Genomic DNA, 13,357 nt, shown 5'->3' with positions numbered 1-13,357 from the left:
GTGTCAAACCAGGCTGCTTCTTGAGCCTCTGTCAAATCCAGAGAGGCCCTAGGAAGTTTAGTGTCAAAAACAGTCTCAGTGGCAGCACTTCAGTGGCTATCACATGGCTGAGCACTGTGCAGTGCATTAGAGTCCTGAATTAACTTATATATATCTATATCTATATATATGAGGGTTTCATAGTCATCCTCTTAGCCCTACAGAAGACAAAGCAACAATGTGATGCCCGGCCTGTTAATAGGCAGCTGGTGTCACTGATGATACTTTCAAATCTCTATCATTTTGCTCAGACTAGAGAGGACTGCCCTAGTCATTAGAAAATTATTATGTCCTAAGAGTCCTAATCAGAATTCTTCTGAACAGTTTCTGTGTCAAACAAAGCCCATGGACTTTCCCATACAGTATAGTTTTACGTAAGATTCTTTCCTTTTCTACACATGTACTTAAATCAATTAGAAGCTGCTTCTCAGAACGAAGACGGCCTGCATCACTGAAGGCAATTAAAGCTCTGCAGGATTAAAACCCATACGCTCTGGGCCATGTAGACCACAGATCCCTATACAAAGTGATCTGCTCTACAATACGGACAAAGCGAGCAAGCATCTCCTCCATTCCCTGCAAAGAAGTTACTGCTCTAAAAGGGAACTATTACCAAAAATACAAAATAAATGTTAAGAGTTGAGAGTACTTCCTGCCTATTTCGTAGAGACAAAACACTGCTTGTCTTTGTCAAGGGAAGACTGAACACTTGAAAAAACATAACATCACATAGGGCTGAATGGAGCACCCAGACTTCAACTCTTGTGCAAGATTCACACCTATGCAAGCTGTATGCTCCCTTACAGACAAAAGCCAGGAAAACAAAAACACAAAAAACCAACATGTTTAATTCAGTTCCTATGTTCAAACCATAGTCATCCTTGATTAACAAACTGAGCTCAAGTGCTCACATTGGTTTCCATGAAGGGCAATCAAAGCAAAGATGACATACATCAGCAGCCGCTGACAGGCTGATATACATGACACTGACCTAAAACAGCATGGGAAAGCTGTGAAAGAAGGGATAAAACCAAAGCATCAACAAAGCTTCTAATATTCTCCTCCTTTTTTTCCCCTAACTTAATACCACAGCTTTTTGAGTGTTCTTTCAGTCAGCCACTTAGTGATCCCTCTACACGAATTCGAGACTTCCCAAGCCCACACCCTCTACCCTTCTATCTTTCTCTTCCTGTTCTCAGCCATTCCTTAAGTATGACCCTTAAAACTTTTCTTAAACACATCTCTTATGTTTTCCTTCCACATCACTCAGGTTTAGATTTCAAATGTGCACTGAGATTTAGCAAAAGGAAAATACAATACAAGCAAGACAAATGCTTGTTTGGCAAAGCAGAAACTTATAGTAAGAAGAACTAAGTCAACCTGATAGGAATGGGAGGGTGGTTGGACTAGATGATCTTGCAGGTCGTTTCCAACCTTGTACTTCTGTGAACCTTGCTAGCAATGCCACCACCAAAATCAATGCTCCTCTCCTTTGCAGAAGGCAAAAAAATGCCAGATTCTCTTTTCCTGCCAAATTTAATGATGATGATGATGAGAGATGGGAGTGCAGAAGAAAAGAGAGGCAGGAATAATGCTACATTAGGAGAACTAGTTAAGTCTTCCCTGTTTTCTAAACAGATCTAGAATACCTTGTGATTCACTTAGAGAAATCGGGGAAGTTCAGAAAATTTACCCCAGCTCTTGAAACCCCTCAAAGAGTCAAATGCTTGAAAAGAAGAGTGAGCAGTGGGAGCCCGCAGCCAACACCCTTTCTAACCTAGAAAGCAACGAGGGAGCAGGCACAATATGCTGGCACTGAGCACCTGGGAGCTCTCCCAGGGTAGGGAACACTTGAGATGGCTAAGTCAGCCTTGGTCCCAATCACTCTGGTGCACTCCCACACATAAAGCAGTCAGCAAGATATACTCCAGCCCCATCCGTCTTTCTCTTGCAGCTGTTGCTACATGAAAAATATGAGTACTGTCCTGACTATGCTTGGAAAGGACCCAAACCTTAGGTAACTTTTTAAAAATATATTTGTTAAAACTCAAAAAGGCAGCAGCAGTAGGAGTCCAATCATTCCACAGGTACAAGAAAATCCAGTGGCACAGGGAGTTTCCACAGACCAAGGGTTTCCCACAGCCTATTGTTGGAAACACTGCGATTCAATTGCTCATTTCTTACTCAGCGGGCTGCTGATTCAACCAGAAGATGCTGATATGTTTCACCTTCTGCATTCTACCGACTGCAGTACAAACCAACAAAAACTCAGCTTTCAAGAACATGCAGCCATATCCCCATTTGTCATTTACATGACATACTTCTTTTGTGCAGTATCTGCTTGACAGTCATTTAAACGTATGCATAATGAAATAATAAATCTGGGATTTTAACTGATGCTGTCTCCTTACCTTTCTAACTTCCAGTTGGACATGAACTACAAGCAGGTGATTAGAAGGTAAAACACTTCCAGATTCACAGCTGCCTGAAGAAACTACAGATCTGATAAAATGACAGCAGACAAACTCACAGAGTAATTAGATAAAGCACGTTTTCCAGTTTGAGACAAATACTGTTAAGACAGTATACAAAAAGCAGTCAGGTTATGAAACCCAATGACCTGCTGCAGCTTCCCGCAGAATGCCCTCAGGCAAGGAGTTCAGATGGCACCAGGGAGCAAGCCAGCAGAGGCTATTTTAAACCCAGCCCTTTCTACACTACCTCCAGGTGCTGCCCTAAATTCAGCAACAGTGTCTTTGTTTCCCAAAAGTAAATTTGAAATTGGTTTCTGACAGCTAACTGGAAATAACTGTACAGTTCTGAAGGCATTGCATACAGCTGTCCTCCAGCACAAAGCACAGGCTTTTACTATTTAGAGAACAATTCCTATATTTGTTCTACTCCATATATATTGTTTTACATTATACACATTTGTTTCTCTTTACACTCAAAAGGTTTGCTCAGTGTACTGCCAGTGGAAAGTACAGAAAATTCCCAGTGAAGTAGCGCCCAGAGATAGGAGAAGTGTGGCTAGAGGCTGAGATCAACCCTCACTGGCTTTGTAATCCACACAGACCCTTACATGTGCTAAATGTCTTGGAGCTGCACATTTAAAGTCTTAGGAATGAACAAACAGGACAGGAGCTTGTTTTAGCAAGCAAGGATCTATGACACAATATGAATGAACTAAATGAGGGAGGAAAAAAAGAAAAAAGAAAAAAGAAAAAAGAAAATCAACCTTCCAGGATTTTTATTTATTTATTTTTACAAGAGTGCAATTTGATGATGACATAAAAGTCATGCGTGTATCATTGACCTACATGGCCCACGTTACTGCTGCTGCAGCAAGCATTTCAGCCCATGGATAACTTGAGGACTGTGAGCAAATGCCTGTCAAGTAAGCAGGGTTTGAGCGCTTTGCTAGTTAAGGGACAGGTCTTTATACTCCTCATCTTTATAATCCTAACATGAGATTACTGAAAATTCTTACTATAGTGTTTCAACAACAACACATCAATTAGTTAACAGTTTACAATTAAAATATAAACCTACCATGTTTCAGTTATACACCATTAATCTCTAACGATGTGAGGACTATGCTATGTTTTATTAGGAAAGCTTTAAGAATCATTAATACTTCCAATAAAAGGGAACAATTCTTAACTGTCCCATTCTTAAGAAATATAAGCTAGGAGGACTGCAGCTAAGGTGACGCACGTTGAAATACATATTTAAAGGCTACATGACTAAAGGCATACAGTGAGTATGCTGTTCAACATTTGCTGATGTAGACACACTTTCCAGCTCCTTTTGAACATGTAATATTTGATTATTTGAATGGTTATTTTTCAGCCAAGCATCTGACTCAGGATGCTTAAAACTTAAAAGAAAACCTTCCTACAAAAGAAAATATTCAGCCATTTCTCAGAACAGAACGAGTGCAAGGCTGCATAGCTTTTCTCTCCTCCTTTCGTTTTAAAAAGAGCAAGAAAACTAACAAACAAACGACATGCTCCAGTGCCTTAATGCTTTGAAGCACAGATTTCTTGAAGGGAAGTTAGGGACATGCTTCTGCTTCCTCCAGAGAAGTCCCTGTAGAATTGATACCCGAGCGTCTATTAGCAGAATCAAAATGGGTTACTTTGAAAGATGAGTTCTCCAAGCATTGAGATAGGATAGGGTATGGTAGAGGTAGATTAGAACAGTTCAGTTGGAAGGGTCATTCAGAGCTCCTCCAACACAACAATGTGACCACTTCAGAGCTAACCAAAACTCAAAGCACACTACTGTGGGCAGTATCCCAGTGCCTCCTGAACACTGACAGCCATGCGGGATCAACCACCATGCTAGGAAGCCCATTCTAGTACCTGACTGTACACACAGCACAAAAACTTTTCCTAATGTCCAGCTTAAACTTCCCCTCATGAATCACAGAATCATTAAGGTTGGAAAAGACCACTAACATCACCTAGTACAACTATCAGCCCATCATTACCATGCCACTAAACCACGTCCCTCAGTGCTACATCTACACGGTTGTTGAACACCCCCAGAGACTTCCCTGGGCAGTACATTTCAATGCTTCACCACTCCTTCTGAGAAGAAACACTCAACATGAACATCCTCTGGTGCAACTTGAGGCCTTTCCTGCTTGTCCCACCACTGTCACCTGGGAGAAGAGGCTGAGACTCACCTCGCCACAGCCTGCTTTCATGGAGTTGTAGAGAGTAATAAGGTCTCCACGAGCCTCCTCTTCTATGACTGAACAATCCCAGTTCCCTCAGCCACTTCCCATAAGATTGTGCTTCAGATCCCTCACAGCTTCACTGCCCTTCTCTGGACACATTGCAAGGCCTTTGTGTCTGTCTTGTAGTGGGGGAACCAAAGCTGAACACTCCAGGTGCAGCTCACCAGCACAGAGTACACAAGGACAATCACCTCCCTGCTCCTGCTGGCCACACTATTGCTGATACAAGCCAGGGATGCTGTTGGCCACCCAGGCACACTGCTGGCCCACGTGCAGCCAGCTGTCAACCAGCGCTCTCAAATCCTTTCCAGCCACTCTGCCACAGGACCATGGCATTGCCTGGGGTTGTAGTGACCGAAGAGCAGGACCTGGCACTAGAGCTTGCTGAACTTCATCCAGTTGGCCTGGTCCCATCGATCCAGCCTATGCAGGTCCCTCTGGGGGGCCTTCCTGCCCTCAGGCATCAGGCAGAAGTGAAACACGCTCTCTGCATGCGTGGATCTGCCTCTGTACCTGCGCTGCCGTGGCCATGGCGCCCCCTTGCGGCTGTGGCGAGCGGAGGCGGCGGGCCCGGGCCTCCTCTGGGCCGCGGCATCCGCTGATGAGCGCAGCTCGCTGGAGAGGAGCTTGCGCAAGCACCCCTGGGTTCATAGCACCTCTTGTGCAACTGCCGTGCACTGAGCTGGAAACCACTGAAAACACTGACATGCTTCGGCTCTTGCAAAAACGAGGGTTCAGGCGGCAAACTGGGAGAACAATTAACAAGCTCACCCTTACTAAGCATCTGCAAACCCACGTGGGCCAAAAGACTGTGGAAACCAGGCATCGTCAGTCCCTCTGCTGCCACAGCCGCTTAGTAGTCCCTGAAATGGGCCACCTCCCTCACTGTGCCACCTCCATCTTCCTCACAGCACGGAGCTGCCACCACTAGAGCCATGGCAGCACCTACAGCCACGCTGAGTGCCGCAGCGCTGCTCCCCCTGTGCTGTCCTTGCTGCAGTAGTGTGGAAAGCAGCAGCACACAGATGTGTCATTAGGGGGGAACAGCTAGACTGCTGACCTCAGTATTTTATACTGTTCAAGGGCCTATTTTTCCCGCTATAGCACTTTGATGTAGAATTTGTATCAGGACAATACTTAAATAAGGACATAGTTTAGTAACCTTTACAGAAGTTGATAGTTTACCTGATCTACCGTTTCTTCAAACGCTCTCATGTAATGATTAAGCTCTCTGTCCAGTGCAGCATACTCTAACATGACATTTTCCATACTTCTAACATCCTCTTCATCATCTGCAAAACAAAGCATGTTGCACATGGATGATCAGCTGTACACATTTCAGGAGGCATTTTTTCTTTACAGATGGTGCTGTTAATGCCACAAGGCACAGCAGGTGTTTCTAAGCTCCTCCAACACATACTTCTTTCCTATTTTGCAACCGTAAACCTTGACATTTCTTGGGTAACTTGAACAAACAGCTTACTCAGAAGGACACTTCCCAGGTTTCATGTGAACCAGAGAGAGTGTGTGTAATTTCAGCTACCAACACCTAGTCATTAGGCAATCAGGATATTTTCTGCAAAAGTTGTATTTCATGACTCATCACATTGCTTCAGAAAAATTCACAAGAAACTTAGATGCCCTTTCAGTGTGGTATAGTCCACAGCTATAGCTAGACCCTATTGTCCCCAATAAACACAGCTAACATGAAATCAAAATTGAGACAGCATTTTATAAGCCAAGCCATAAGGGAAAACTGAGTAACACCGGTGAATCAGACAGTAACATTTTAATTGCCAGGGAAAAATCAATGAACACACAGAACATGTGCTTAGCAATTCTCATCCACTTCTATTCTCTTCTTTATTGTCCCTATTGTCACTCCTTTCATCTCGAACTACACCGCTGCTTTCCCATTCTGACGCTGCTGTGCATCTCCTCAGCTGGACAAAGACTCACTGCAGGTGCCACAGGCACAGCACTGCCTTCTGACACAGGTGATGCCAGCAGCAGAGGACAAACAGCCACAAGCCCCTAACCTGTTCAGGAAATTAACTACATTTCTGCCTTCAGGAATTAGGATATATAGATTTCTAATTCTCCTGCCCTCATTTATTCTTATCTGCACTTTCCAGGTATAAAGAAAACCATGAGATGCAGCTGGAAGATGCAATAGAGCCCACAGTCCTCATGCAGCATTAGGAAAAGCCATTTAGTGGAGAATTCTCCTTTACGAGCAGCTTAAGAGCCAATCAGCACTGTTATTTTTAGGAAGAAAATCACAGTATAGCTCTTTAAATTTTGTGCATGTGTGTGCAAATAAAGGAAGATCATTTCCTATTTGGCAAGCTAGTGCCTTTCTCAAGTTGCTAACTGCATTTGCATGTTGGAGCACAAAAATCTCTCAGAGCACAAAGCTAAGACAAAGCACTGTCCATGGCCATCCCAGCTTAGCTGCAACATTCAGGGCTAGGAACTGCATGCACACTGTATGAAACAGTGATGGATCCCAGAGATGGCAGGAAGAGTGTCAAGATACACTTACCCAAAAAAGTTATATAATAAGCCGTACTATTTTGTGAACATGGCAATTACAGTTACGATGTTTCCCTTAATTATACATAAACTTGGTACATATCCATTTTCCATTAAGTAGGTAAATGGATAACACAGAATTTTGGCATCCGTGCAACATTTCCCTCTCCCCTCTCCCTTCCCTCCCACTCAACTTCCATATCCTATCTGGTAACTGTGTTCAGGCTCTTTTTCCTTCCTGCTAGGATGCATATGAAGTGTCTCCTTCAAGGCTGACATAAATGGCACTCCATGAATCACAGGAAAGGTCTGTGCAGCAAGTAACTGTCATTCTCCTCCCATGGCCAAAATGAATCATATCCATGACATAAAGAAACTACAGTGGCCTAAATCATTTTCTTAGGGGAAGAAAAGTGCATTGTTAAACACCAAGAGTATAATAAAGCCGTCTCTCCTAAGCTCAAATAGTTTTAGACAAAGAATAATAACACTTCAATTGATCTTACTGCACTTGAGAAATGCATTAAAATAAAGCACAAAGAGATGGAACACAGCTCAGGCAAGAGGGACGTTATCTGCAAAGACATTCTACCCTACGTTCTTTATGTCCTGACGGTTCTGCCCATCTGCCAGCCTGCTTTAAGTCTCAGTGATGTTCACAGTCATCTCTATGCTCTTGATCTTTCATGCATATGAAGGTACATATGTTATATGTACTGTGAAAACTCTGAATGTTTCTGTCAGTAACACATGCTGACAGCTTGCCCTTGAAGGTACTACATATGGACAGGTGAGTCTGATGAACTGTATATACATCAGTGATGTCCATCCCCTACTTCTGATCTTTGACAGATACTGGAGAACGTTTTCTACCTGCAGATCAAACAATAGCTCTAGTTATTGAGAGCTAGGAGGAAGTCTCCCACCTTGTTGCCAGCTACTCATGTGCCCAGCTCCTGAAGGAGATTTAAAAGAAAACTTACATTACAGGTTGTTCTGTTTGACTTTAGAAAACAGCTGCAATCCTATACTGGACACTGCAGTTACCCTATGCACACAGTTCCTCTGCTCCTAGCTCACTCCCCTGGTGAGCTAAGATCTCTCTGGCATCCTAGTAAGAAGCTAACGCAGAACAGACCTTACATATATCTGATGAGAAGCTTTGGGTTTCTTTATGAGGATGCAAGGTTTTACAGTTCACCATGGCAGGAATCCCAGCACGTTCAATGTTTCTTTATGACAGATACTGCCATAGATCAGTCAGAACACCCCAGCTGACTTGGCCTTAACAGGAAATAAGAAATTAGGAAAGATTTCACTATCTATCCTGATTACCACCCCCACAACTCACTGTCCCGAATTCCACCAATCCGTTAACACAACTAATGCACTATAAGCACTACAAGAAGAATCAAACTTTAGTGTTGATATTAGGTTCTGAAAGATTCAGATGGCATTGCCCACTGCTCACTCTGCAAGCCCCCCTGCTACTTTTGTTTCAGTTGTCAGGAGGGCAGTGGAGATTCCTGGCAAAGAGACTCAAGGCACGTTCCTTCTTCCATCAGACAGGGACAGCGTTATCTGCTGAGCACCCTCCAGCCAGACTCCAGCTGCAAAGCCAGCTAGCTCTCCAAAGCACTCAGACCTCTCACTCCACAAGCCAGCCCAGCTCAACATCAAAATCAAATGCTCTGCAAGTGCTGGAACAGGGCCACTGTGTTATCTAATCAAACTTTATTCTAATCTTGTTTCTAATTTATATCTAAGGAATGCATTCTAAACTCTCTGCATATACTTATAGCTACTGCCACAACATACCATCAAAGTTGCATACTGTAGTTAAATCTCCTTGCTATCTAGGCTAAACACGTTGAGTTCAGTAAGCATTTCTCTACAAGTGCTTACCCTCACCGCCCAGAGATTACACATTCTGCAATATTACATCTTTTACTCACAGAAAGCCCAGTTCAAAGCTGTAATTTTTATTTTTCAAAGGCCCATATGCATCACATTAAAATTAGCTGGCTGAATATCCACATCTCACAATTATGAATTTAAGTGCTATTAAGCTGAAAAGTCTCCCTGAAAATTGGGTAACAAAACGTAAAGACCAGCAAGAGTTCCATTTCTCTTTCCTAGTAAGAGATCAAACTGGTTATGCTCAGGTGCCTCACTGCTGATTCAAACTGTAATCAATCAGGGCAGTTACACACCATGAACTCAAGGTGCTGAAACAGAAGTTACAATAACAGGGTAGTCAAGTCAGGACTATTTTTACACTTCCTATATTAACACTTGCCTAAAATGACAATATTTCACCCCAAACTTACACCTGAATTCATATTTATTGTTCATTTTATTTCCAGGTATGCATCCACAACTTAGCAAAATTGCTAAAGATTTTTCACAGCTATCAATTTTTTGTGCAAATGCTACTAACAACATAATTATTTGCTGGTTTATGGTACAAGAGCTGTCCTACAGCCAACGCATACCAATTCAAATAATCATTCTTTTCCAAGCAGACTATACAAAATGCAAAACAGAATACCATGAAATTATAGGACTGCTCCAAGCCTCAAAATATAGCAGTACTTAAAATGAATAGCTAGGGACACATAGAATGAATTAATGGCAGAATCAACATTCATCTCTTTATGCTATTGGCTAACAAAAACCAAAGCTGTCAATTTTAAACAAAACAGATGGAACAGAATTGCCAGGTCACAGCCTGGGCCAGTGGTTGAGCACCAGGTGAGAAGGTGTAGCTAAGCCAGGCAGCAGGTGCAAACAAAGCACCTGAGTAACCAGAAGGGTTGGTGCCTGGATCCAAATCTCCTCACCTTCATTAAAGGGTTAGCAGCTGAGGAAGCAGCAACTCTCTGGGTAGAGATCATGCTCCTCTTGAGCTATCACTGGAAGGGGTTTTCCTTCTCTGTGACTTGCTATTGCTCCATAGTGCCTGTATTCCATTAGAAGGAACCATCATTGCCTTTTTTTTTTGCCATATAGCAAGACACTGTGAATTCTATCTCTTGCACTTCATATTAGGCTCTTTTTAATTTTAAGGCTATGCAATGTTTTTACCATCAGGCTCTGCCACTGTACAAGGCAAAGGAAGAATGGTAAACCATTGCCTATAGATTTCAGACTTTTAAAACATACATAACACAGACATCTGTCACTTGAGCCAACAATGATAGCAATAGTCTTCATGTGCACCAGCAGCAAGAAAAAGCACATGCTTTGCCAGCAGGCTTCAAGTAACTGCTGACAGCAGAGGAATACAGGCTCTAGAGCTTCATGATTTAGTTTCATCTTCTGGAGGAGAATGTGCATGCTCAATTCAGGATACAGCTAAGCATTTTTGTTGTTGTTTTAGCAACTATTTCATTTTCAAAACAGAAAAGTGCAAAGACACTCCCTGCCCCTCCTCCCCTCACTCTTGTATCCAAACTGATAACTCAACTTGGATAATACATCTGGAAACGAAATCAACCAACCTACACTTTGTGAATCTTTCTAAACAGATGCACAAAATGCTTGGAGAAGACAGTAGACAGATGTGCCCCTACTTTCTAGATCCTATGCAGGACACCACAGTCATAATTCTCTCCTCTGTCTGTACGTTCTCGAATCCTGCCTTGGTATTCCAGACCACATAGACCAACAGGAACTTAAACAAGAGGCTGTTTCTACAGCACTGTGGGTGATTCTTCGATTTTTCCCCTCCAGGTACACAGACCTCAGAAAACTCTCATTGAAGATTTCTACTCTAAGCCTCACCCCTCTAACCTGTAACACCTTTTATTTATTAATACAGAAAAATGGTACCGAAAATGGAAAAAACAACAACAACAACAAAACCAACACAGAATTTAGAAGCAAGACACAAGAACAGCAAAAGGCCAGAGAAAACTAATTTAATCTCCTGAATGTAGGTGTCCTCATGTGAAAACCAAATAAACAGTTGAAACTGGAAAGTCCAGGCAGTGTCAATGAAGACCTTTGGATAGGGAACTAACCACTGCTTTTAGTAAGAGAAGAAAAAAATACTGCTGATCACAATGCCAACAACCAGAGAAGGAATGATAACTGGTGAAGTAAAGGGAACTCAAGCCAGTAATTGCAAAATTTCCTGTCACTGAACAGTCAGAAGCTACTTACAGCTGAAATCAGTCCTAAAGACAGCTCCAGATTCTCAGGAAATGCCTTAACTGGGCTGCAGTGTATTTCAAGCTGCATTTCCCTCACTGCTCTCTGGTGAAGCCATTCCACTTGCACAGAAAGCTTTCACACACAGCTACAAACTGATGGTGTAAGAGTGATCTTACAGACTTATACATGGGAGGTGCATGGGAGACAGGACTACTAGTAACTGCAAGGGGAGACCAGCAAAAGAAAACCGTCAGACAGTGCCCATGGTTCCAGCTGAACTATCAGCTGTGAATGGTTCCTAAAACTTCACATTATTTTCTATTTGGCTTTTGTTGTAGACTTCAAATCAAATTACAGTATTTGGCTTCAGATCATCAAGCAATCAAGCATTTTGCTTTTACCTAAATCAAGTCTTCAGAGGTTTTATTTTGCAGAGGAAAGGGCACTGGTTTCCAGTCTGGATTGAAACATTTATTTTATTTAGCAAATGACTGGAGGGAAAAAGAAAAAACAACCTCTTCAATTAGCCAGTATTCCAGTATTCTCTGATTAATTTTCTTTTCTTTATAATCTGTAAGATGAGCCAATAGGATCTGTTAAATTACAAACTGCTCCTGACAGGAAAACTCATCCTGTGTTACAAGTCATTTCCCTGTAGGCTGTGACTGTCTGAAATGGGAAGTGACAAGATTCAGTGACCCAGGAGTTTCCTGCCAGTCCCATGGAAATGACACCCAAACACATTACACTGCAGAGTCAGAATTTTCACAGAAATGGACCACGCATGATGTCTCCTTTCTGAATGCCCAGTTTGAAGCACCTCAAGAGGCCAGCATTTTCAGGGAGTGGGCGTTGCACACGTTCTGAAAAGAGTCATTTCGGAATGGGCACAGGGATGCTGAGGCACCCAGTATCACTAAGCACTTTTAAGAAGAACTTGCTACACTATTCTGCAATAAAGTAATCATGAAACTTGTGTTCAACATGAAACTCCTTAAACCCTATTGCCAGTATAACTAGGCCAGCAGTCCTTCTGAAAGTTACTTCCTTACAGTGCTTACTTTTCTTAAAGATTATGAGGGGAAGGCCAAAAAGTCATAATGATGCAGTTCAGACTTGAGAGCAGTAATGAAGATTTATCTTACTGAATATTTCTGCCACAGTATCCACACAGATAAGAAAGGACAACACCTCCTAACTCCTATTGACCCTGTGGTAATACCTAATAAAACAAACAGGGTTCTCACAGAGAGTTTGATTTAGCAAACACTCCAACATGAGCTGACATACTTTATTGTATAAAATCCAATTTAAACTAACTATATAGTTAAACTATAAAATAGAGTTTAACTTAGACTGAGAGACACAAATAATAAAAAGACATCTTCCACAAGGTAAACATAGTTTGCTGTGGGAGAGAAACAGAAGTCCTTGTATCATACATACATATTTTGTACTATTGTAACCTCTACACTGGATGCCACACATATGGTACCAAGACACAAAGGCAGGCAGTACAAGAACACTTACTCAAATGAAAATGGATGCTTGCTTGACAATATACTAAAGCCCATGAAGTCAGCAGGTTATTTTGGTCCTGACCAGCACCTCTTTAGGACCCAAAGGAACGGGCGGAAAGGTTGGGCGTTAGGAAAAGGTCACCCACCAGAGGGTGGTCAGGCACTGCAACAGCTCCCCAGGGCAGTGGTGACAGCACCAAGCCTGTGGAGCTCAAGAAGCATTTGGACCATGCGCTCAGACATAGGACTTAAATGCTGAGTGGTCCTATGTGTAGGCAGGAGTTGGACTCAAATGATCTTTGTGGGTCCCTTCCAACTCAGGATCTTCTTTGAATTCTATGATACACTCCCTACTAAA

At 42.4% G+C, this 13,357-nt stretch overlaps 1 protein-coding gene and 1 long non-coding RNA gene across 3 annotated transcripts in view; both read right to left on the bottom strand.

Annotated features, from left to right (window-relative positions):
• The window catches only part of NSMCE2 (NSE2 (MMS21) homolog, SMC5-SMC6 complex SUMO ligase), a 127,619-nt gene that overhangs the window by 93,279 nt on the left and 20,983 nt on the right, over positions 1 to 13,357 (bottom strand). For both annotated transcript variants that reach the window (XM_052704861.1, XM_052704862.1), the window contains exon 3: positions 5,972 to 6,078. In XM_052704861.1, the coding sequence (XP_052560821.1) occupies positions 5,972 to 6,078 (107 nt within the window). The remainder of the gene's footprint in view (positions 1 to 5,971; positions 6,079 to 13,357) is intronic.
• The window catches only part of LOC128091579 (uncharacterized), a 460,071-nt gene that overhangs the window by 427,715 nt on the left and 18,999 nt on the right, over positions 1 to 13,357 (bottom strand). The window lies entirely within an intron of this gene.

Source organism: Tympanuchus pallidicinctus, unplaced genomic scaffold (assembly GCF_026119805.1).
Source record: "Tympanuchus pallidicinctus isolate F22 unplaced genomic scaffold, pur_lepc_1.0 scaffold5, whole genome shotgun sequence".
NCBI lineage: Eukaryota > Metazoa > Chordata > Aves > Galliformes > Phasianidae > Tympanuchus > Tympanuchus pallidicinctus.
This window is presented reverse-complemented; position numbering and strand designations above follow the sequence as displayed.